Source organism: Ovis aries, chromosome 1 (assembly GCF_016772045.2).
Source record: "Ovis aries strain OAR_USU_Benz2616 breed Rambouillet chromosome 1, ARS-UI_Ramb_v3.0, whole genome shotgun sequence".
NCBI lineage: Eukaryota > Metazoa > Chordata > Mammalia > Artiodactyla > Bovidae > Ovis > Ovis aries.
The window spans coordinates 277,549,938-277,572,905 of NC_056054.1; the positions used below are offsets into that span (position 1 = coordinate 277,549,938).

At 46.1% G+C, this 22,968-nt stretch overlaps 1 protein-coding gene across 2 annotated transcripts in view; it reads left to right on the top strand.

The window, feature by feature from the left end:
* The window catches only part of KCNH8 (potassium voltage-gated channel subfamily H member 8), a 462,169-nt gene that overhangs the window by 179,437 nt on the left and 259,764 nt on the right, over positions 1-22,968 (top strand). For both annotated transcript variants that reach the window (XM_004003423.6, XM_060406713.1), the window contains exon 3: positions 21,299-21,430. In XM_004003423.6, the coding sequence (XP_004003472.3) occupies positions 21,299-21,430 (132 nt within the window). The remainder of the gene's footprint in view (positions 1-21,298; positions 21,431-22,968) is intronic.

Sequence of the window (22,968 nt, forward strand, 5' to 3'; positions counted from 1 at the left end):
TGCTTGTGTGTGTGTGTGTGTGTGTGTGTGTGTGTGTGTAGCAAGAAGACATTTAATTTCATTTTTATTTATTTTTTATTTTTTAAATTAATTTATTTACTTTAATTAGAGGATAATTACTTTACAATATTGCAGTGGTTTTGCCATACATCAACATGAACCATCCATGGGTGCCCATGTGTTCCCTCCATCCTGAACACCCCCCACCACCCTCCCACCCCATCCCTCTGGGTTGTCCCAGAGCACCCGCTTTGGGTGCCCTGCCTCATGCATCAAACTTGCCCTGGTCATCTACTTTATATATGGCAATATATACACGTTTCAATCCTATGCTCTCAAATCATTCTACCCCCGCTTCTCGCACGGAGTCCAAAAGTCTGTTCTTCACATCTGTGTCTCTTTTGCTGCCTTGCATATAGGATTGTTGTTACTGTCTTTCTAAATTCCATATATATGTGTTAATATTCTGTATTGGTCTTTCTCTTTCTGACTTACTTCACTCTGTATAATAGTCTCCAGTTTTGTCCACCTCATTAGAACTGACTCAAATGTATTCTTTTTAATGGCTGAGTAATACTCCATTGTGTATATGTACCACGGCTTTCTTATCCATTCATCTGCTGATGGACATCTAGGTTGCTTTCATGTCCTAGCTATTGTAAACAGTGCTGCGATGAACACTGGGGTACACATGTCTCTTTCAATTCTGGTATCCTCGGTGTGTATGCCCAGCCGTGGGATTGCTGGGTCATATGGCAGCTCTATTTCCAGGTTTTTAAGGAATCTCCTCACTGTTCTCCATAGTGGCTGTACTAGTTTGCATTCCCACCAACAGTGTAAGAGGGTTCCCTTCTCTCCACACCCTCTCCAGTGTTTACTGTTTATAGACTTTTTGATGCTGGCCATTCTGACTGGTGTGAGGTGATACCTCATTGTGGTTTTGATTTTCATTTCTCTGATAATGAGTGACATTGAGCATCTTTTCATGTGTTTATTAAACATCTGTATGTCTTTGGAGAAATGCAAGACATTTAATTTTGATGCTTGGGAAATTTGCAGTTTTCATATTATCTGAAGGGCTGCCAAGTAGGGACTGTGCTCGCTACAATTAAGTTATTGGAGAACCATGAAAAGTGAAGTTGCTCAGGCGTGTCCGACTCTTTGCGACCCCATGGAGTATAGCCTACCAGGCTCCTCTGTCCATGGGATTTTCCAGGCAATAGTACTGGAGTGGATTGCCATTTCCTTCCCCAGGGGATCTTCCCAAACCAGGGATTGAACCTGGATCTCCCACATTGTAGACAGATGCTTTACCCTCTGAGCCACCAGGGAGGTCCTAAGAGAACCATGGCTCCAGTTATTTTCGCTACGATCAGCCACTTTCTCCAGCCTGATTTGAGACCTCACTTCAGACTTGGCCTGCTCTGAGATAGGAAGCATTTTATGATGCTTTTATGATGTTCCAATGATTCTCCAGGAAGTCCGTTCACTCTCACAGAAGATTAACGTTTCGTGTTTTCCTTCCATGTCTTCGCACTCAAGAGTGACGCTCGGAAACACAAATGCAGTCAATGACTTCAAAGAGACACTCGCCAAAGCGAAGGGCCCGGGAAGAGCCTGGCTGAGGGCAGCACGCACCACTTGACAGAAGAGTCTGCCCTGCAGTTTATCCTTCCAGTTGCCTGGGTTCACGCTTTGTCCTTGTAAATGGAGATAACATTCCTGGTCTGCTAGTCATACATCTGAACAAGCTGAGAAAGTCTGTTCTTTTCTACACCTACGGCTAAGCATGCATTGTTTAATGAATGAGCAGTTTTACGTCAGACGGTTTATTGAGGGGGCCTGTGCTCACCCCAGCTCTCCAGCCAGGATGATCAGAGCAAAGCGAGGCAGACATGTGGCTCAGGTCTCATTGCATTCATTAGGAAGCACATAGCTAGGCCTGTCCTGCCACAACTGAGCTATCACGATCCTGCCTAGCTAGCTAGATTCCTGGAGACATTCGCTTCCTGGAGGTCAGCCTTCCCAACTTAACACAGACACTGGCATAAAGTAGTAACAGCCCCCACTGACTCAGTGCCCACCACCGGCCAAGCTCTGTGCTCTGCTCCTTGCCTGTGGTGCCTCTCCTGTTCTTTCTCACATCCACCCTTGGAGGCAGATCCTAGTAATACCCCCACTTCACAGTTCAAGAAACCGACTCACAGAGAAGTTGAGGGGGTCGGTCAGGATGTAGGTACAAGCATGTCCACCCCAGCTCCCCATCCAGGACACCCTGGCCCTCCATCCCCTGCCCTGGCTTCTGAGCAGGGAGAGCTGGACTTGCCAGCTGCTATAGGTGCCTCCTGGGGGATAATGGCAGACTTGGAATGCAGGGATCCACTAAGTTGGGGTGGGGATAAATTAGAAGTTTGGAATTAAATTATATATACTACTGTATACAAATATATGTATATATTTATATATGTAGTAATTTATTTCAGTTCAGTTCAGATCAGTCTCTCAGGCATGTCCGACTCTTTCCAACCCCATGGTCTGCAGCACACCAGCCTCCCTGTCCATCACTAACTCCCGGAGTTCACTCAGACTCATGTACATTGAGTTGGTGATGCCATCCAGCCATCTCATCCTCTGTCATCCCCTTCTCCTCCTGCCCTCAGTCTTTCCAAGCATCAGGGTCTTAACAAATGAGTCAGTTCTTTGCATCAGGTGGCCAAAGTACTGGAGTTTCAGCTTCAGCATCAGTCCTTCCAATGAATATTCAGGACTGATTTCCTTTAGGATGGACTGGTTTGATCTCCTTACAGTCCAAAGGACTCTCAAGAGTCTTCTCCAGCACCACAGTTCAAAAGCATCAATTCTTCGGCACTCAACCTTCTTCACAGTCCAACTCTCACATCCATACATGACCACTGGAAAAACCATAGCCTTGACTAGACGGACCTTAGTCGGCAAAGTAATGTCTCTGCTTTTGAATATGCTATCTAGATTGGTCATAACTTTCCTTCCAAGGAGTAAATGTCTTTTAATTTCATGGCTGCAGTCACCATCTGCAGTGATTCTAGAGCCCAAGAAATAAAGTCTGACACTGTTTGCACTGTCTCCCCATCCATTTCCCATGAAGTGATGGGACCAGACGCCATGATCTTCGTTTTCTGAATGTTGAGCTTTAAGCCAACTTTTTCACTCTCCTCTTTCACTTTCATCAAGAGGCTTTTAGCTCCTCTTCACTTTCTGCCATAAGGGTGGTGTCATCTGCATATCTGAGGTTATTGATATTTCTCCCGGCAATCTTGATTCCAGCTTGTGCTTCTTCCAGCCCAGCGTTTCTCAGGATGTACTCTGCATAGAAGTTAAATAAGCAGGATGACAATATACAGCCTTGACGTACTCCTTTCCTATTTGAAACCAGTCTGTTGCTCCATGTCCAGTTCTAACTGTTGCTTCCTGACCTGCATACAGATTTCTCAAGAGGCAGGTCAGGTGGTCTGGTATTCCCATCTCTTTAAAAATTGTCCACAGTTTGTTGTGGTCCACACAGTCAATACTTTGGCATAGTCAATAAAGTGGAAGTAGATATTTTTCTGGAACTCTCTTGCTTTTTTGATGATCCAATGGATGTTGGCAGTTTGATCTCTGGTTCCTCTGCCTTTTCTAAATCCAACTTGAACATATATATGTATTTATGTATTATGTATTTATATGTAACACATCACTTCATGGCAGATAGATGGGGAAACAATGGAAACAGTGACAGACTTTATTTTCTTGGGCTCCAAAATCATTGCAGATGGTGACTGCAGCCATGAAATTAAATGATGCGATGCTCACTCCTTGGAAGAAAAGCTATGACAAACCTAAACAGCGTATAAAAAGCAGAGGCATTACTTTGTCAGCAAAGGTCCATCTAGTCAAGGCTATAGTTTTTCCAGTGGTCATGTATGGATGTGAGAGTTGGACCATAAAGAAAGCTGAGCACTGAAGAATTGATGCTTTGGAACTGTGGTGTTGGAGAAGACTCTTGAGAGTCACTTGGACTGCAAGAAGATCAAACTAGTTCATCCTAAAGGAAATCAGTCTTCAGTATTCACTAGAAAGACTGAAGCTGAAACTCCAATACTTTGGCCACCTGATGTGAAGAACTGGCTCATTGGAAAAGACCCTGATGCTGGGAAAGATTGAAGGCAGGAGGAGAAGGGGATGACAGAGGATGAGATGGTTGGATGGCATCACTGACTCAATGAACTTGGGGCGGAATCTTCCCTCTCTCCACTCACTGTATACTCTAGCTCAGTGACCTTGCTTGTCTGAGCACCATCTTGGATTTCCCTGAAATGGATCGAGCAGTGCCAGCCTCAGAGATGACTAATAAAGGACCAGCTGAGATATCTACTCTTCAGCAGGCCTTGTCAAGACAGGCTACATAGAATTTGCTGTTGTGAAGTGAAAATGCAGAGTGCATTTGCTAAAAAAAGAAAAATTCAAAATCTCAAAATGGTAGCAGCAAGTCTTGAAACCAAAGCTCTAGGGCTCTTGTGGGTGTAGGGCCTTTGAACTACACAAGTTGCAGACGTGTGAGGCAAGTTTTGAAGATTATAGCCATTCAGTAAATATCCCTTTCCCCTCTGCCCCTCTGTTCCCCCAGAATCTCCCAGTTTAGTGCCTGAATCCAAAACCTGGCCCTGGAAAAACTCTTGAGCCCTGCCCTATGGGCTGGTCTCCTGTCCCCCACACCCTACCAAAAAGCCATGGGCGTCGCACCAGCTGAAAGGAGACCCTTGAAGGACTCTGTGATGTCTCAGCTTAGAGGCTTCATCTCTTCTGAGTGTTGTATGAATTACAGAACTAACATCAAAATTTGCAGCACTCTGGGCACGACAGGAGCCTGCTTCCAAGATGAATAGTTATGAAACGCTGACTGCCTACAGGTGGGTGAGAAGAGAGCTGCGCTCTGTGTGTTAGTGCCCCCATCAAGTTCACACAGCAGTTGTTGCCAGAAGCTCAGACCCCAGAGCCCCCACCGAGACCCTTTTGCCTTCTCTTGCTGCTGATTCTGTTCAGACTGTCCTGGTTCTGGGCCCAGGCTGCAGTAGTCCCCTTTCATCAGTACCGATCACCTAGTCTCCAGTGGACCCCCTCAAATCGCTTCTTCTCATCACTTCCAGAGATACCTTCCTATGGGGCAAACTTGATCATGCAGCCTTCCTAGGACAGAGGCTCCGGGGGCTCCACGTGCCTCTCAGGCAAAGTGGATCTTCAGGCAGCAGATGAAGCTCCTGGTGAGCCCTCTCCAGGCTGATGTCTCTGTCTCCAAACCCAGCCTTCTTTTCCACACCCTCCCTGGCCCCCTGCCTCCGGCAAAATCAGCATTTCCACCAAGCATCCCCTACCCCGTCTCAGCCTGATTTATTACTTTAAGCTTTTTCCTTCCCCACAACTTCCATATTCTGACTTGCATCATGCCTTTGAGCTTAACGCTCTCCCTGCCAGGATGGTTCTGCACACCTCCCGGCTCGCGGTGCTCAGCTGCCCAGTCGTGTCCGACCCTCTGTGACCCCACGGACTGCGGCTGCCCGGCTCCTCAGGTCGCTGTGTTATCCAGACAAGAATACAGGAGTGGGTGCCCATGTGCTCCTCCAGGGGGTCTTCCTGACTCGGGGGTAGAGTCCGTGTCTCTTGCGTCTCCTGCCTCAGAAGACACATTCTTTTCCACCGTGCCACCTGGGAAGCCCACTCACGTGGAGCTAATAAAATGACTGAGACTCAGTTCAAGCCTGTTTCACCAGTAAGGCCTTCACCAACTGTGACCGTCTGATCCTTCTCTTTCACATCACACTTCCATTCTTTGTGAAAGTGTGAAGTGGAAGTGAAAGTCACTCAGTCGTGTCTGACTCTTTGTGACCCCAAGGACTATACAGTCCATGGAATTCTCCAGACCAGAATACTGGAGTAGGTAGCTGTTCCCTTCTCCAGCGGACCTTCCCAACCCAAGAATTGAACCGGGGTCTCCTGCGTTGCAGGCGGATTCTTTACCAGCTGAGCTGTGAGGGAAGCCCGTTCTTTGTAGCTGGTACCAACTGAGGGAACTGCAGTGAGCTACATTCATCATGCAACGAACCGAATGTTTTTATTTCCCCTAGAATCCGTATAGTGAAGACCTAATTCCCTTTTGGTGGCATCTGGAGAGGTCTCTGTGAGTTACTGGGTCACGAAGGTGGAGCCTTCACGAGTAGGACGAGTGTCCTTGTAGAAAGGGGCCAGGAGCTCACCATTATCTGTCAACCGTCTGAGGACAGGGTGAGAAGTTGGCAGTCTACAACCTGGAGGAGGGTTCTCACCAGAGCCCAGTGGTCCTGGTACTCTGAGCTCAGATGCCCAGCCCATCCAACCTCCAGAGCTGTGAGGAAAAAAATGTATTGTTCATAAACCAACTCTTTGAAACCCTGTGGACTGTAGCCCATCAGGTTCCTCTGTTCACGGGATTTCCCAGGCAGGAATACTGGAGTGGGTTGCCATGCCTTCCACCAGGAGATCTCCCTGGCCCAGGGATTGAGCCCACGTCTCTCACATCTCCTGCAACGGCAGAGGGGCTCTTTACCATTAGCAGCCCCTGAGAAGCCCACTGTGGGTTATCGCTTTCCCTTTATGTATCTGTCTCCCCCCATGAGACTGGGCACAGCCCTCCTTTCTGGTGCCATGTCATCGTGGTATCTGTATGTCTAGAAGAGTCCTTGATACTTCAGAAACACTTAACAGATAACTTGCCCAGTGAATGTGAATATTTCTCTTGCTGTTTCCAGGGAAGCCCGGTTCTACTCCCACCAGGAATGGCCCTGAGATCCCGTACGAGTCTGTCTCCAAGGAGCTCGTTATCCCTTTTGTTGCAAGCTCATGGTCATCTCTCCTGTGAAGTGTTCCTCCAGCCTCTAACCCCACCCTCCCCGCTTCTTTCTGTTTCTAGGCCGAAATTGGCTCCATTGCTTGGACATATATATATATATATCCAAATATATATATATATATATTTTTAATAAATAGCTTGCACAGAGAGAGGGCGTGCTATCTACCAGGTTACTAAATCAGCATGTTTGCACAGGAAATGACCAGGTTGTCCTTGCTTCGAGAATGCGGGGCTGGGGTCTGCAGGTTTATCCACCCGGGTCCCTCTGATGTTCGTCTTTTCTGTCATAGCCGCCTGGGGGGTGGGCAATGCAGGCAGAGAGCAGGTAAACAGAACAAGGGACCCGGGAGGGATGAGTGCCTCCCCACCCACCTGCTGGCTGGAAAAGGCAAGGGGAGTGGGTTCACTGTACCATCCGTCTAGAGTCCACATGGAAGAGATATCATAGGACACCTGTCTTTGTCTGACTCGCTTCACTCAGCATGACAATCTCTAGGTCACAGAAGTAAACACGGTAGAAAACAAATCATGGTTACTTAGGGGGAGCAGCAGTTAGAACTGGACATGGAGCAAAGGACTGGTCCCAAATAGGAAAAGGAGTGCGTCAAGGCTGGATATTGTCACCCTGCTTATTTAACTTCTATGCAGAGTACATCATGAGAAACGCTGGGCTGGAAGAAGCACAAGCTGGAATCAAGATTGCCGGGAGAAATATCAATAACCTCAGATATGCAGATGACACCATCCTTATGGCAGAAAGGGAAGAGGAGCTAAAAAGCCTCTTGATGAAAGTGAAAGAGGAGAGAGAAAAAGTTGGCCTAAAGCTCCACATTCAGAAAACAAAGATCATGGCATCTGGTCCCATCACTTCATGGGAAATAGATGGGAAACAGTAGAAACAGTGTCAGACTTTATTTTTGGGGGCTCCAGAATCACTGCAGATGGTGATTGCAGCCATGAAATTAAAAGATGCCTACTCCTTGGAAGAAAAGTTATGACCGACCTAGATATTATATTCAAAGCAGAGACATTACTTTGCCGACTAAGGTCCGTCTAGTCAAGGCTATGGTTTTTCCTGTGGTCATGTATGGATGTGAGAGTTGGACTGTGAAGAAGGCTGAGTGCCGAAGAATTGATGCTTTTGAACTGTGGTGTTGGAGAAGACTCTTGAGGGTCCCTTGGACTCCAGGGAGATCCAACCAGTCCATTCTAAAGGAGATCAGCCCTGGGATTTCTTTGGAAGGACTGATGCTGAAGCTGAAACTCCAGTACTTTGGCCACCTCATGAGAAGAGTTGGCTCATTGGAAAAGACTCTGATGCTGGGAGGGATTGGGGGCAGGAGGAGAAGGGGACGACCGAGGATGAGATGGCTGGATGGCATCATGGACTCGATGGATGTGAGTTTGAGTGAACTCCGGGAGGTGGTGATGGACAGGGAGGCTTGGCTGCTGTGATTCATGGGGTCGCAAAGAGTCAGACACGACTGAGCGACTGAACTGAACTGAACTGAAGGCAGGGATAAACTGGGAGATTGGGATTGACACGTTCACATGACCACATATAAAGTAGGTGACTAATAAGGAGCTACAGTTGAGCATAGAGAACTCTAGTCCATATCCTGTAATAACCTATATGGAAAAGAATCTAACATGAGTGGATATATAGATACGTAAAACTGGTTCCCTTTGCCGTACAGCAGAAGCAAATCATAAATCGCAGCCATTCTAAACTGACCGTTACACCACTGTAAATCAACTGCACGCCAATTGTTTTTGTTTTTTGTTTTTTAATAAAGTAAAGGCAAAGGGGTGGCAGCTGGAGAGGTGGCCACTGAGCATGGAGAGAAAGTTGGCAGCCTGCAAACAGCGGCAGCATCACCGTACTTGGTGGCGGAGACAATGAGGCCCCTCTGAATGTGGAAGGAAGAAGTGTTTTCGCTCTCCCTAGAAGCCCTGGTGTGGAGATACCTCTCAAAGCTGAAAGCGCTTTCTAAGAAACAATCCAATTGTCAGTCTTTAGTAACTTGGCAGGAGGTTCAAATGAATTAACATTTTCAGATGCATATTTGAATCAGAAATGCAGTGAAACTCGTCTTATTATAGAGAGCACTTTTTGCCATTTCCAACATGCTTGACTGGAAAAATTGTAAGATTCTTGTGTGAACACTTGAGTCCTGCCTGAGTCACTGACATTCTGTACACGACCTTGGCCAAGGTGTTTCACCTTCAACATCTTATCTTGTCTGTAAGAGGTGAACAGAGACGATATTTATATCTTATATCTTAAAGCTCTTAAGAGGGTCAGATAAAACAAATAAGTGGTAGAAAATATAGCAATGATTCTTCAACTTCCTGAGCCTCAGTTTTCTCATCTGGAATATGGCCATAATAGTGAGAGCATATCCATAATGGGCTTAAGTGAAATATTGCTTGTCCAATGCTGAACACAGTGCCAGGCACACGAATGCTTACTGAATATTAGTGATCAGTCTTGCGACCAGCTTTATTATTGAAAATTGGAGCTCATCTTCTAATGAGGAACTCTGTTCTTTTAACACAGAGTTCTGAGTGCCTCCCAAGTTTAGGCTGGGCACACTGCTTTGCACGTGGGAGAGTGCAAGATAAAAAAGATATAGTTTTTGATCTTCTGTACCTTATACCCTTTTGAGAAAGAAAGACAGCTCAAATAATCACACGACCTGTTAAATAGTTTGCAGGAAAATGACAGTCTGTTGTGGAAGGGAATATCAACGGGATTGGACCATATACAGTGTACAAGGAAGATTTCATCAAGGAAGTGATATTTGAATTGAATTTTGAAGGATGTGGGAATTTACTCCATGGAGGAAAGAATGAAAGCACCCCAGGCAAAGAGAGTTGCGTGTGCAGAGGTCCTGGGAGAGAGCATCTCATGGGAGAAAAGGAGAGAACACCAGGGCCCTTGGAGCGCCACGTCCCCGTGGGGGCGGGGAAGGAGGCAGGAGTTAGGTCGCTGTCACGCTGAGGCCATGACGGCTATAGCTAACGGTCGCCAGGCTCCCAGTGTTCTGAGCAGGGAGTACGGGGTGAAGATCGCATTTTTCAGAGATCACTTCTGCTGCCATGCGAGGCGGGTGGTGCACACGTGTGGCGACGATCCCTCGGACCAGTGGGTGCGCAGAGTGTGGCATGAAGCCTAGTCGCATCGGCGTCACTGGGAGCTGTGAGAAATGCACATTGCCGGGCCTTGCTCAGCCCTACCGAGTCAGATCTGGAGGTATGTCCAAGACTGTTTTTAGGAGCCCTCCAGGGGATTAAAGTTTGAGGAACCCTGCGTAAGTATAGGATGTGCCCAATTAAGATGGGAGAGTGACTGGATTTAGAAGCACTTTCACAAGTTTAGCTCCTGGAAATGACAATGTTGAGTGATGCCTTGATTTGGGGGATAAGAGAGAAGTCAATGTCAGGAATGTCTCTAAAACGGGTATTTGCAGCAGAAGTCACCTTGCCTGTTTTTTGTGCTTTATTGGGTGCATATTTGAGATGAGACTACATGAGTTGAGGTTTTTCTGTCTTTGCTTTTTAATATTTACTAATCTACAGAGTACCGACGAAAGGATCCAAGAGACATCATATCATAACTGACATCAAGTGGAAAAAAAGGATCTTATGGCTTAGAATATCTGTGCTAATGGACAATAAAACAAGCTATAACCAGAAGGCTGATTTCCTCTATGATAAGGAGAACTATTTTTCTTGAAGTCTTGACTTCCCCAGAATTCTTCAATTTCAAGTCTACTAAATAATCTTTCGAAATGTTATGTTCCACTATTTTTTTAGAAAACACTGTTTTAGGAATATAGTAGGAATCAAACAGCGACAGAAATCTTGTTAACAATTCTAAGGAAAGACACTATTGAACAGGGAAATGTTAACCATAGAACATGTTCTGAAGTTAAAAAGAATCCCCTCTGCTTAAGGTTGTTTTATTGTGTAGAGTATAATTTAATGGTTTTAATATATTTTAGTAGTTTGGAAAGCTACCTGTTCTCTTGAATAAAAGAGATTGCCAGAGTAGAAATTTCTTGCACATTTTGGCTTCTTTCTCACATGTTTTAGCTTGCTTTGTCCTGATTCATAGACTCTTTGACCACAATCTCATTTCACTCGTTCAGCCTTCTGATTTGAACGGATTTTGCTCTGTGATGCCACCTAGACATCCCCAAAGTAGCTTCTACTGACGGAACTGGAAGAAAAGCCTTGTCAGGGATCTCTCTGGGTGGTTGACAGTTAAGCCTATTTTTCAGGTGAGGTATCATTAAGTCTATTCTCATTCCTGAAAGAGAAAGGATACAGTTACCCTCTATTCTGGAGGAGGGCTGTCTGGATAATCTTTTATCATGCACCACTATGACATTCCTAATCTCAGTTCTGCCTGAACAAAGACGCTGCCTGATTCTCGCACTAACAAACCATGCTTCTTAAATAGTGCGGCAGGTGAGACTTCCAAAGACTCAAGAGCTAGCCCCTATCGTGCAGTAACCTGCAGGCTTCCGCATGGGGAGCCAGCCAAGTAGCAACTGCAGGCCATATCTGGTGAGATGCCTGTTTTACAAAGGAGAGCAGTCACGTGCACTTTTTATGTGCTATTTATTACTGCTTGAGCACTACAGCTGCAGGCTTGAGTAGCTGAGACAGAGAATGGCAAAGTCAAAATATTTCCCATTGGGTTTGCCAACCTCTGAAGATGAATGTGCCATAACTGTTCGGCTGACTACCAAACTGAAACTCTTATGGTTTAGGAGAATTCCAAACTGTCCTGTTTTAATTACAGATACAGGCTCAAAATGTACTTTTTGAAAAATTTCATAAGTGCATTTTTTAAGAAACGATACATCTACATTTATGTGTATATATTATATATACGTATGCAAAAGCCACAAAATACATTAATAGAAACATATCTTCATTACCCCAGCCCTCAACATGTAGGCGCTCTGGGAAATAGCTGGCACTGCACAGTGCCATCAGCTTGGGCCTGCTTCATTTCTTTGATGTTTCTTCTAGTTGGAGGGTCGCTGCCTTACGGCGCGTTGTTGGTTTCCGCTGTGCAGCGGCATGAATCTGCCATGCCCCCTGTCTCTTGGGCCTTCCCCCCACCCCGCCCCACCCGCAGGTCGTCACAGGGCCGCGGCTGAGCCCGCGTGTCACACGGCAGCCTCCCACTCGCTGCCCGTGTCGCACGTGGTCGTGTATGCACGTCACTGCCACCCTACCCGTTTGTGCCCCGCGTCCTTCCCGCGCTGGGCCGAGTCCAGTCTCTACGCGTGCCTCTCCTCTGTGCTTTTCTTGCTGTGGAGGGAAGCGCCTGCGGTCGTCCGGAAGCGCGCAGGAAACGCGACGCGCAGACTCGTGTTTGTGCAGATGCTGTCTGTCTGTCGGGGCAGGCCCGCGGCTGCGAGCAGCCGGCTGAGCGCGCGGGTCCCGCGAGCCTCCGCAGGCGGCGGGCCCTGGTGAGGCATGGGCCCTGCAGGAGGGAAACGGGCGCCGGGCGAGCGGCGGCTGCTCCGCTCCCGCGCCCGCCCAGCTGCGGCTCGGGCAACCTGGCGCCCTGTTTCCCCTCCTCGCCGGGTCGAGTTCACACAGCGGAAGAGATGCCCAGTGGCTGTGGTCGCCGTGCCCTCGGAGAGGGTCAAACTGGCCCCTAAAACCGCCGTCATACCTTTACGCTCCGGAAAATTGTCGAGAATCTTTACCGAGCTCTTCTCAGTTCCCGTTTCCTTGTTTCCAAATTCTCGTCTCAAACTTTTAGCTTTCTCCCGTAGGACTTATTTTCCATCCATTTTGCCTTACTTGCCCGGGCTTTTAAACACAGATTCTAACTCTGCACCTAATTGCTTAAAAAGGACTTCATTAATGTGGAATTTATGTGTCCTGGCCTTTTTTTAATCAACAACATATATAAGTACAATGTTTCCTTTTTTTAAATCATAAAAACCACATTCTTTTCTCATATGAGAACTATTCATGTTTTTCTTTTTTTAATGTTTGGAGAAATGCCCTGTTTTTTTTAGCACAAAGCCCACGAAAAAGAGAATCATATGACTTGAGGTCTAATTCCACCTCTTTCAACAATAGCATTAGCCGTTTTGCACCGTTTACTCACCCACCCTGAGCTCAGGATCTTCATCTTTACAATAAAGTGTTCCTTGCATCATCTCTAAAGATCTTTTCTAAATCCAGCAATCTGAAAAGATTTTGTTCCAGCTTAATTCTAGATCTGATGTTCAAGGAAGTGCTGAATAATTCTCCTGTTTCCTTAATGAAAAAAAATCATGAAATGTTTCATATATACACAAAATACAGAGATTTTTACAACAAATATCCACCCTGAACCCCCCTAACAAATATTAACACTGAACTGTTAATTAACACTATTGGTTTCCTTGGTAGCTCAGACAGTAAAGAATTTGCCTGCAAAGCAAGAGACCTGGGTTCGATCCCTGGGTCGGAAAGATCCCCCAGAGAAGGGAATGATTAGCCACTCCAACATTCTTGCCTGAAGAATTTCATGGACGGAGGAGCCTGGCGGGCTACAGTCCACGGGGTTGCAAAGAGTCAGACACGACTGAGCAACTAACTCACACAGAGCCATAGTTGCGCCTGACTTTTTTTTTTTCAATGATTAAAGAATCAAAGCATTATATATTCAGGTAAACTCCTTACTTAATAGACAAAAAACACAAAATACTTTTATAGGTATTGACCTCTTCAGAGCTCTTAACCATGAGAAGTAGACATACATCCAGTATGCAAATATAAATTGATTCTGGTTATTGGAGGCAAAAATACTAATTTATTGAAAGCATAGGTTGCAACATATGGAACCAAACACAGGAATGAGCAGCCAGTCTTTGGAAAAACGAGAAGCAGTGGTGATCCATGAGGTCTCGGGAGCAGGAATGATGGGCAAGATTTTCTGGTCTTCACTGTTAAATAAATCTGCTTCCTTCATTTTTGATCTTGGGTCCCACTGTTCAAGACTGCAGTTACTGGAGGAGAAAGAATGACCGTTCAGCAGGAAGGATGGCCCATGCCTCCAGTGAAGGCTGCCCCACACACTGGGCGGGGCAGTCTACCAAGGCGGTACATGGGGAGGAGTCTCCATCTCCCACGGAAGACAGGGGTGCGGTGGCTGGGCAGGGATGCTGTTCTGCTGAACACGTGAGATGTCTGCCATGCCAGCAGCAGCGGCCGTGAGAAAGGGCGTCCCGTGTCTCCGGTTACACGGGCGTGTGGCTGCTACCCCAGCTGCTGTCCTCTGAAGCACATCGCTGTGTTGGCACAGACCAGACTTTGCCAGGGCTGCTACCAGCCAGCGACTGAGCGAGGCAGGGCTGCTGAGACAGGGCAGTTCCGAGGAGAGGCAGTGACGCCCTGATGGTTGGCTTGGCTAGGTGACTCTGGGATGGCCTTGGAGAATTTCCTTGGAAGTGCACTGAGATCTAAGACTCTCACCCAGGTTTCCTTCCTTCTCTCTCGCTTTTGCTTGACCTGAGATCTGCATTGTGGTCTTCCCATCATTTGCTTCAAAGAGGACCAGCAAGGACCCACAGTTTATTTATTAATATTCGAAGATTCATTAAGCAGCACTTAAGAAACTCACGCCAGAGCCTTATTCCACCTTTTCCTACATTCCATATCCCTTTACCCTGTTCTGCTTTCTCTTTTTGTTGTAGCATTTAAAGCCCCCTAATAAACCATACAGTTGTTTGCAGTTTGTTGTTTTTCTCTCCAAAGTAGAGTATAAGTTCTCTCAGGACACAGGACAGAAATCTGTTCTGTGGGCTTACTGATGTGTTTCCCAACAGTCAAAAATAGTTCCTGGCCATTGCAGGCAGTCAGCAAAACTATGCTGAATGAATGAATAACTCTATGTCCAACTGCTTGCAATGCAATCTCCAACTGTTTCCTTTTGGGTCCTAGACTGAGTAGCTCCAGAGTCCCAGACCCCCTTAATCACACTGAGTGTAGGTTGGCATTATGCTTGTTGGTGCCAACAATTGTTCCCCTCACCCTGCAAAGACCATAGATTCATCCCGCTAAAGCCTTGTGCCATTAGAGAGGGCTAGCTTGATCCTCCGATTCTCATTTAATCCAAGTTCTTTTATACCGAACAACTGCAAGTCTAAAGAAATCTTAAATTGCTTTCCTTAAAGTCAGGTATCAAGGGAGTGAGTTTGTCTCAGAACCGTGTTCTCAGAAAGAAGTGGCTTCTGGGGAGCAATCGTGGGGCCAAGCCCGTTGGATGAGACGTCTGCCTGCTTGCTGACAGTGGTCAGGCATGGGTGGCCTTCTTTCCCCAAGGGCCCCCCTGGAGAAAAGCCCAGGCCCAGGGTGGGGTGGGCTTAGTTCTGTTTGTCGTCTGCAGAGAAGAGAAGAGCGCAGGGTACATTGTACGTGTCCTGCCTGCAACTAGAGAGGCACGAAGATCACCATTTCTAGGGAAGAGGCAGAAACACCCTGGGGAGAGGGGTCAAGCAAAGGTTTTGAGAATGAGGTCAGGACATGATGCCGTGTACGTTAACAACTTAGGTGACTGTGCCTAAAGACTGGAATAACAAAGGTTTCATAACTGCATCCTCATTGTCTCAATGAGGGGACTGAAAACAGTACCAGAGGTGGTTTTCAGATCTCATTGTCTATTCGGTTACTGAAGAAAATGTAAAAATTAGGGCCGTATGTGCCTAAGTGATGGATGTATCCCATTCTAGAACTAAAGTAGCTGAATTTTACTGCAAATAGAGTTTCTCCTGTTATTTTTGGGGGGAGAGCGAAATTTGTTGATTATCCACAGGTTTTATTTCGCTTTGTCTCTTCTAATACGACATTTTAAAGAGAATACGTATCCTTGTGTTCTAGAGCACAGGTAGAAAGAAAGATTAAACTCAACTTTTAAAGCGTTGTTCACAGATTGCGATCACTCCCAGAAGACTAGAGTAAACCCACATCAGAAATCAAACTCAGGCCTGGGTTTAAAGCCTGCTGTTTGACACTACTTAACTGTGGGACCCTGAAGAAAATGCCACACGTGGCAGTTTCCCCGGTTGTAAACTGTGGATCAGTCTGTGAAAATGTCGGTCAGGGTGATGGATGAGAAGTTTACCCAGAATGCATAGAGAGCTCGCGGCTCAGTGTCCGGCACATGGTGGTGGTTTATTCACCAAGTCGTGTCCGGCTTTTGCAACGCTGTGGAGTGTAGTCTACCAGGATCCCCCGTCCGTGGGGTTCTCCAGGCAAGAATCCTGGAGTGGGTTGCCATTTCCTTCTCCAGGGGATCTTCCCTACCCAGGAATCGAACCCAGGTCTCCTGCATTGCAGGCAGATTCTTTAGCGACTGAACTATGGAGGAAACCCACAATAGAAGTTAATGAATGAGAGCTGTCCCTGAACATCACATTGTCAGGAATCCCTCAGCTCCGTTTCTCACTGGACTGTAATCAGCTATCTCGGCTCCTCCTCTAAACCTATCCCAGATGAATTTGTGGCTACCCGTACGAGAAAAATTCTTTCAGTTGTAGGTAAGAATTTACCTCTGTCTATCAGAAGCAGTTAGGTTTTCTTAAGGCAAGTAGTAAATAGCTCTACTGGTCAAATCTCCATTAAATGATTTGTTGAGCAAGGTTGTTGGCAATATTGACTAAAGCACATCGTGGAGATATTTTTCAGATCTCAAGCTCCCAGGCTCCTCTTGTGTTTAATTGTTAGAGATTTTTGAGGACCCTGATACATACTCCTGGGAGAGGAAACAGGTATTTGTATTTAAGGAGAGACAGTACTTGGAACAAAATGGAAAGATGAAGAAAAAAGAAAGAAAAACTTGGCACATTCTATGCAGCCAAGATCAGTTGATTTGTATCTACCCCTCTCTCCTTCTTTTTTTTTAAACTTTTCTTTCCCTCTTTCTTTTTTTAAGTTACCCTAACTCAAAACAGAACTTTCCTCACAGTCTGAAATGGGGTATCTGTTAGAAGTGAATCATGGATAATACATGCAGAGTGATCACGGCTTCAGTAGCCCAGTCCTGAACTCTTCATTTCCTACTGCAGATCTCTAGCGTTGCCAGAATTCCACTCTATGTTCCTTTATGCTTATTATAGCAAAGCTGAAAATAAGGATCTGAGAAGGAAAGAAAAGGAAGAAACTATCACCCACACTCCACCGCTGTGCACCGCACGCGTGTGTCCGCCTACTTTTTGTTTGTTTGCTTTTCTCTAAAGAGGCAAGTGCTGTGCTGGGCTTAGTCGCTCAGTCATGTCTGACTCTTGCAACCCCATCGACTGTAGCCCGCCAGGCTCCTCTGTCCATGGGGTTCTCCAGGCAAGAATACTGGAGTGGGTTGCATGCCCTCCTCCAGGGGATATTCCCAACCCAGGGATCAAACCCAGGTCTCCTGCGTTGCAGTTGAATTCTTTACCAGCTGAGCCACCAGGGAAGCCCAAAGAAACAGGCTTTAAACATTTAAAATGCGTTGTTTCCTGAGATCTTCATTTTTCATTAAATGTTGAAATAAAAGGTGTCCTTAGACCCTACCCAGCTCAGCGAGATCTCCAGCTGACTCGGTTCTTGTCCCACCAACCCCGCTCTGCCTTCCACTGCTGCACAAGGAATCCGGGCCCCAGTGTTCTTAAGTTCCGTGCTTTAGGATCCTGGGGCATTTGGAGGAGAGCTGTCCACTCAAGGCAGATTCACTGGGAACGGAGCACAGATCTGAAACACACACGGGGTTGCACCATAGACGGATGGTCCTCGGAAGAGGTGTTTCCTGCAGGGAAGTTGAAGGAAGGCTTCCTGCGGGTTAAAGGTGGAGGCTTTACCTGCTAATCCACCGAAGAATCCTTGCTTCCGTCACTTGGAGGAGCACGGGCGCCCGGAAGCCCTGGAGACGCTGCTGTGGGGCTTGTCTTCCTGGGACTTCTTCCTCCTTCGGAATCTGACCCTTCTCTTAGATCACCTCCTCACCCCACCATCCCATTCCTGTTTTCCTTTCCCATTCCATGAAAATAGATCCTCCATGTTGATAAAGTGTCTGGGATGCTATGCTGATGTTTTTTAAGCAAGCAAGCAGTGAAAAGCCATTGGGTGTTTTTAATCACAGATTCTTTAAGCAGCCTGGGGAGAAAATCTAAGGGTAGAGAGAAGGCATTTGGAGAGTGGGCGAGAGATGATTAGGGCGAGGACGAGGCAGAAACTACGTGCTAAAGAGACTCACCCCTCGCCCCACTCTCTGCTGCAGACCCTGCGGTGCCGCCATTCAGCCTCCGGTAGCAGTGCCTTGTTGACACACCTGCCGCCCTTTGGCAACACCCTCCCCGGTATTACATTCCCTGGCTGGGTTTCTAGGTATTGTCAACCGTGTATCACACCGCTGTTTGCAGCACTGAGACCGTGGCGATAGACAGCGACGCCCGCCAGGTTTGCTGTGAAACACGAGGAGCACCTCAAAATGCTGCACCGCCCAGTACTGACACTGTTCACACAGGGTGTCGTGTTATCGTAGCCCCAATGTCAAAGACTAACGATCACGCCTATTTATCATTAAAAACCCAGTCAAAATCCTGCTTGATATAAGGCTCATGCAGAGGGTACCCGGGCTTCCCAGGTGGCTCAGCAGTAAAGACCTCGTCTGCCAACGCAGGAGACCCGGGTTCCATCTCTGGGTGGGGAAGATCCCCTGGAGAAGGAAGTGGCAACCCACTCCAGTATCCTTGCCTGGAGAATCCCATGGACAGAGGAGCCTGCAGGGCTACAGTCCAGGGGGTCGCAAAAGAGCCAGACGTGACTTAGCAACTAAACGACAAGAGCAAAGCGCCCCGTTCCACTCGCTTCCGCTCTATCTCACTGGAGATGCAAGGCGCGTTCTATCACCGCAACGCAGCTGCTCAAGAGAAGGGAGCAGCTCTCAGCTCAATCTTCTTTACATTTCCGCCTCCTTGTATTGAGTTATTGAACCATGAACTCATACTAGAAACCTTACCGTTAGTCTACACTTATTGCTAAATATCATCTTTTGGGGGTATGTGGAAAGTATATACCTTCTTTCAGTTATAAATATCACCAAGTCAGATTCTCTCGCACCCTTGTTTCCCAGTGAAGTAAAAGAAAGTACCAAAAAGGGAGACGTGGGTCCTTCCACCAGGTTTCAACCCTATGTGATTATTTATGCAATTCCAAAAATACAGTTTCCCATGTAGGGTATAAGCCTTGCTTTCTCCCCATGAATTGTGTTTATCTGCGGAAATCAAAGGTGCTATTAACTTAAATCTTGGCAGAGCCTCATCTGCTTTAGTGCTCACCAACCCACATGCTAATTACTACTGCTATATACAGAGGGGGTTAACACTGACACGATGTCTGTCCTCTAACCCTGCTTTTCAGAACCCTTCCCGTCTTTGGATTGGAGGCCGAGGGGTTTTCTTCCTCGCTTCTTAGCCCTAAGGGAGATTTCTGGTACCAAGTCCGGGTGGCTGATGAGTGAAAGGCATTACGTGACCATCATTGTACCTGTGGGCGAGAAAGGAAGCAGAGCCTGGGGGACTGTGCTGAGTTATCTCAGGCATGCAGGGTTGAAGATTTTGTCGGAGTCAGGGTGGAGACGCTGAAGACAGCAGGGAAGGGGAAGATCACTGAGCAAACTAAGCGACAAGGGTGTTGCTTTGAACCTGATTGGCAGGTTCCGGCACTGGTTCTTTTTCTGGAAGAACGAGCAAATGACTTATGCTTTGCTTTCTAACATGAGGATACCCAAAGCCACATTTGTAAGCAAGCTGGTATGGTTAAATAGGACGGCAGCTGAAGGCAGAAAGGGGGAAGGGAGCGTGGGGGGAAGGAAGGAAAGGAGAAAACAGGCGTATGTGCCGTTTACCCTGTTCCTGATTCTCTCGCCGTGTACACAGTGGGACGCAGACAGTCGCCTAGCTGACGTCGCCTCATTACACACTTTGTATTTAGAGCGACCCGTGTTAATGAAGGGCCTTCCAGCTGGCTCTCGTGCTAAAGAACCCGCCTGCCCATGCAGGAGTTGTAAGGGACCTGGGTTTGATCCCTGGGTGGGGAAGATCCCCCGGAGGAGGGCATGGCAGTCCACTCCAGTGTTCTTGCCCGGAGAACCCCAGGGACGGAGGAGCCTGGTGGGCTGCCATCTATGGGGTCGCACAGGGTCTGACATGACTGAAGCGACGCAGCAGCAGCAGCAGCAGCAGCAGTGTGTATATGTCAGTCCCAGCCTCCCAACTTATCCCTCCTGCTCCCTACCCTCGTTGGGAACCATAAATAAGAAGTTCACTAGTACCTTTTTATTTTCAGATCCCACATAGAAGCGATATCAAAGATACTTGTCTCTGTCTGGCTTACCTCACTCAGTGTGATCTGATCATCTCTAGGTCCATCCACGTTGCTGCAAATGGCATTATGTTGTTCTTTTTTGGGGTATTAAGTATCACTTTTAAGAACATTTTCTTGAAATAAAACATACATACTGAAAAGTACATGCGTGTAGAGTCTGATGAGTTTCAAAACCTGAGTACTCCTGTGTAATCATCATAAAGGTCACAAAAGAGGGACCAGCATCCCAGAACTTCCTGACCTCTGTTCCCTCCCAGCCTCCCAAAGGTAACCACCAACTTGACCTGTAACAGCATAGATTAGTTTTGCTAGTTTTTGTACTTAGTGTAAATGAATTCTACTCCTCCATGCTAGGCTGTTTTAACCCAACAATATGTTTGTCTACTGCCAATTACTATATTATCACTCATTCACACTGCTGAATAATGTTGTGTTATGAAAATGTATCTTGATACTGCCAAACATTTTTTAAAATATATGTACTAATTTGCAACCCCTCAGCAATGTAGGAGAGCTCAGTGACAAAATATCCTCCCCAAAACTGGTATTTTCCATCGTTTTTTCTTTTAGCTCTTCTGGTGCACAAGCATTGATTTTTAAACTGACTAAATAAACCTCTAGGAAGCTCACACCAAACAAAGATCTTCATTTAGGAACCAGTGTGTGCTGGAGGTGGGAAGGGGCAAAGTTTTATCAATTTGAATGCTTCAACATCAATACATTCAAAGAAGAAATACCGCTTGAATATCGTAAGCAGAAAGGTCTCAGCACAGACCAACAGTTTTCTTGAAAATACCGCTTTATTTTCAGAGAAAACCCTTCATATGGAAATGAAGAGATATCTATATGGGCTAGACATGTATGGAATCTGAGCACTGACATTTTTGAGATTTGCAGGGAGAGTTGTGGGCTAGCAGCAAACAGTAAGGGCTTTATGAACTGCATCATGAATGTCGTGATTTTCGTACGGAAGCAGGAGGCGGTGGCTGATGTGTTTCTCTTTTACGGTTGCAGGGTCTCCATTTTGGTGCCTGTTGGATATTGTTCCCATAAAGAATGAGAAGGGAGATGTGGTCCTTTTTCTGGCCTCGTTCAAAGATATAACAGACACGAAAGTGAAGATTACTCCAGAAGATAAAAAAGAAGGTTTGTGCTGTTTTCAGAAAACATTGACAGATGGAATAACATTTTGAAATTGTTTACTCAGAAACTCCAGTAGCAAAAAGGGTGTTTTTAATAACAGCAACTGATAAATATTCATAACTCAGCAGTCAGTATCTGGCGCTTTTCCCGAAATCACAGACTCACGCGAATTTGCTTTCTCCTGTTTGTAACAAAGATTCACTTGACAGGAACCAGAAGTTTGTATTCTGATTCCAAGAGGATGAGGATGGAAAAATTTGTATTAGAGTACACAGATTCATACCACCTGGTTTTATCAGGGAAAAATACAAACTGATAGCAATAAGTGAAGTTAAATGAGGCAATTAAAAATATACCTCTCAGTTTAAACTAATGTACAGCAGCTCAGAACTCAGAACTGCAAGATTTCAGTTTAGGTACAAAACCCAGAACTCGATTTAGCGCTTTGTTAGAGTGGAACATTGCCGATGTATCTGTATCTTGCAATAACAATTTGTGTTGACATAGACAAGATTTTCAATGATTTTTAAAGGATTCTAAGACTTCATATGGCTTACCCTATAGCTTCTGCTTATAGTTTATGAGAAAATTCCCTGAATTTATGTAAGCAGACAAAAATTAACACTGGAAAAATGGCCCATATTGTTTCGTTTAAACAGAAGTAGAGTTGGGTGTTTTGATGACCAGAGAAAAAGCAGTTGTCATCGTAGGCATTTCCTACAAAGCTCTTTATAAGAATCAGCTATTTGACATTTTAACAGCTATGTCTTCTTAAAAATGTATCTGTGTGTTTTATATATATTCTGTCTTTTGAATGACAACACAGACTGAGAGCTATTTGGTGTCCCCACCTCCCAGCATCTGTCATTTGGAATGTTTGCAAATGCATGACTGGTTCCTGTGTGTTTGCAGAGCTGAATATTGTGGGATATTTTACACACAGGAGAGGCAGGCGTTCATGTCAGGAAAGCTACTTGAAGGTCAGAGCAAGCGTAATACTTGCCTAAGGAGAGAAAAGTGTGTCAACAGGTGCCCACGACTTTTGTTTCTGTTTTCAAATTTTTCTTTGCTGTTATAGGAAGAAGAAGACAAGTGTGAGGTGCATTTACTTAGAACACCTCTAACACCAACCGTAGTTTTTTTTTTTTTTTTTCCCTCACTGATGTTGAAGCTGAAACTCCAATACTTTGGCCACCTGATGCGAAGAGCTGACTCATTGGGAAAGACCCTGATGCTGGGGAAAGACTGAGGGCAGGAGGAGAAGGGGACGACAGAGGATGAGATGGTTGGATGGCATCACCCACTCAATGGGCATGAGTCTGAGTGAACTCCAGGAATTGGTGATGGACAGGGAGGCCTGACATGCTGCGATTCATGGGGTTGCAAAGAGTCAGACACGATTGAGCGACTGAACTGAGCTGAACTGAACCACCAGTTCTGCAGCTCTCTGGACACTGCGGGGTACCCTAAAATTTAATTCAGTTCTGACACTATTTTTGCTGTTCAGTCACTCAGTCGTGTCCGACTCTTTGCGACCCCAT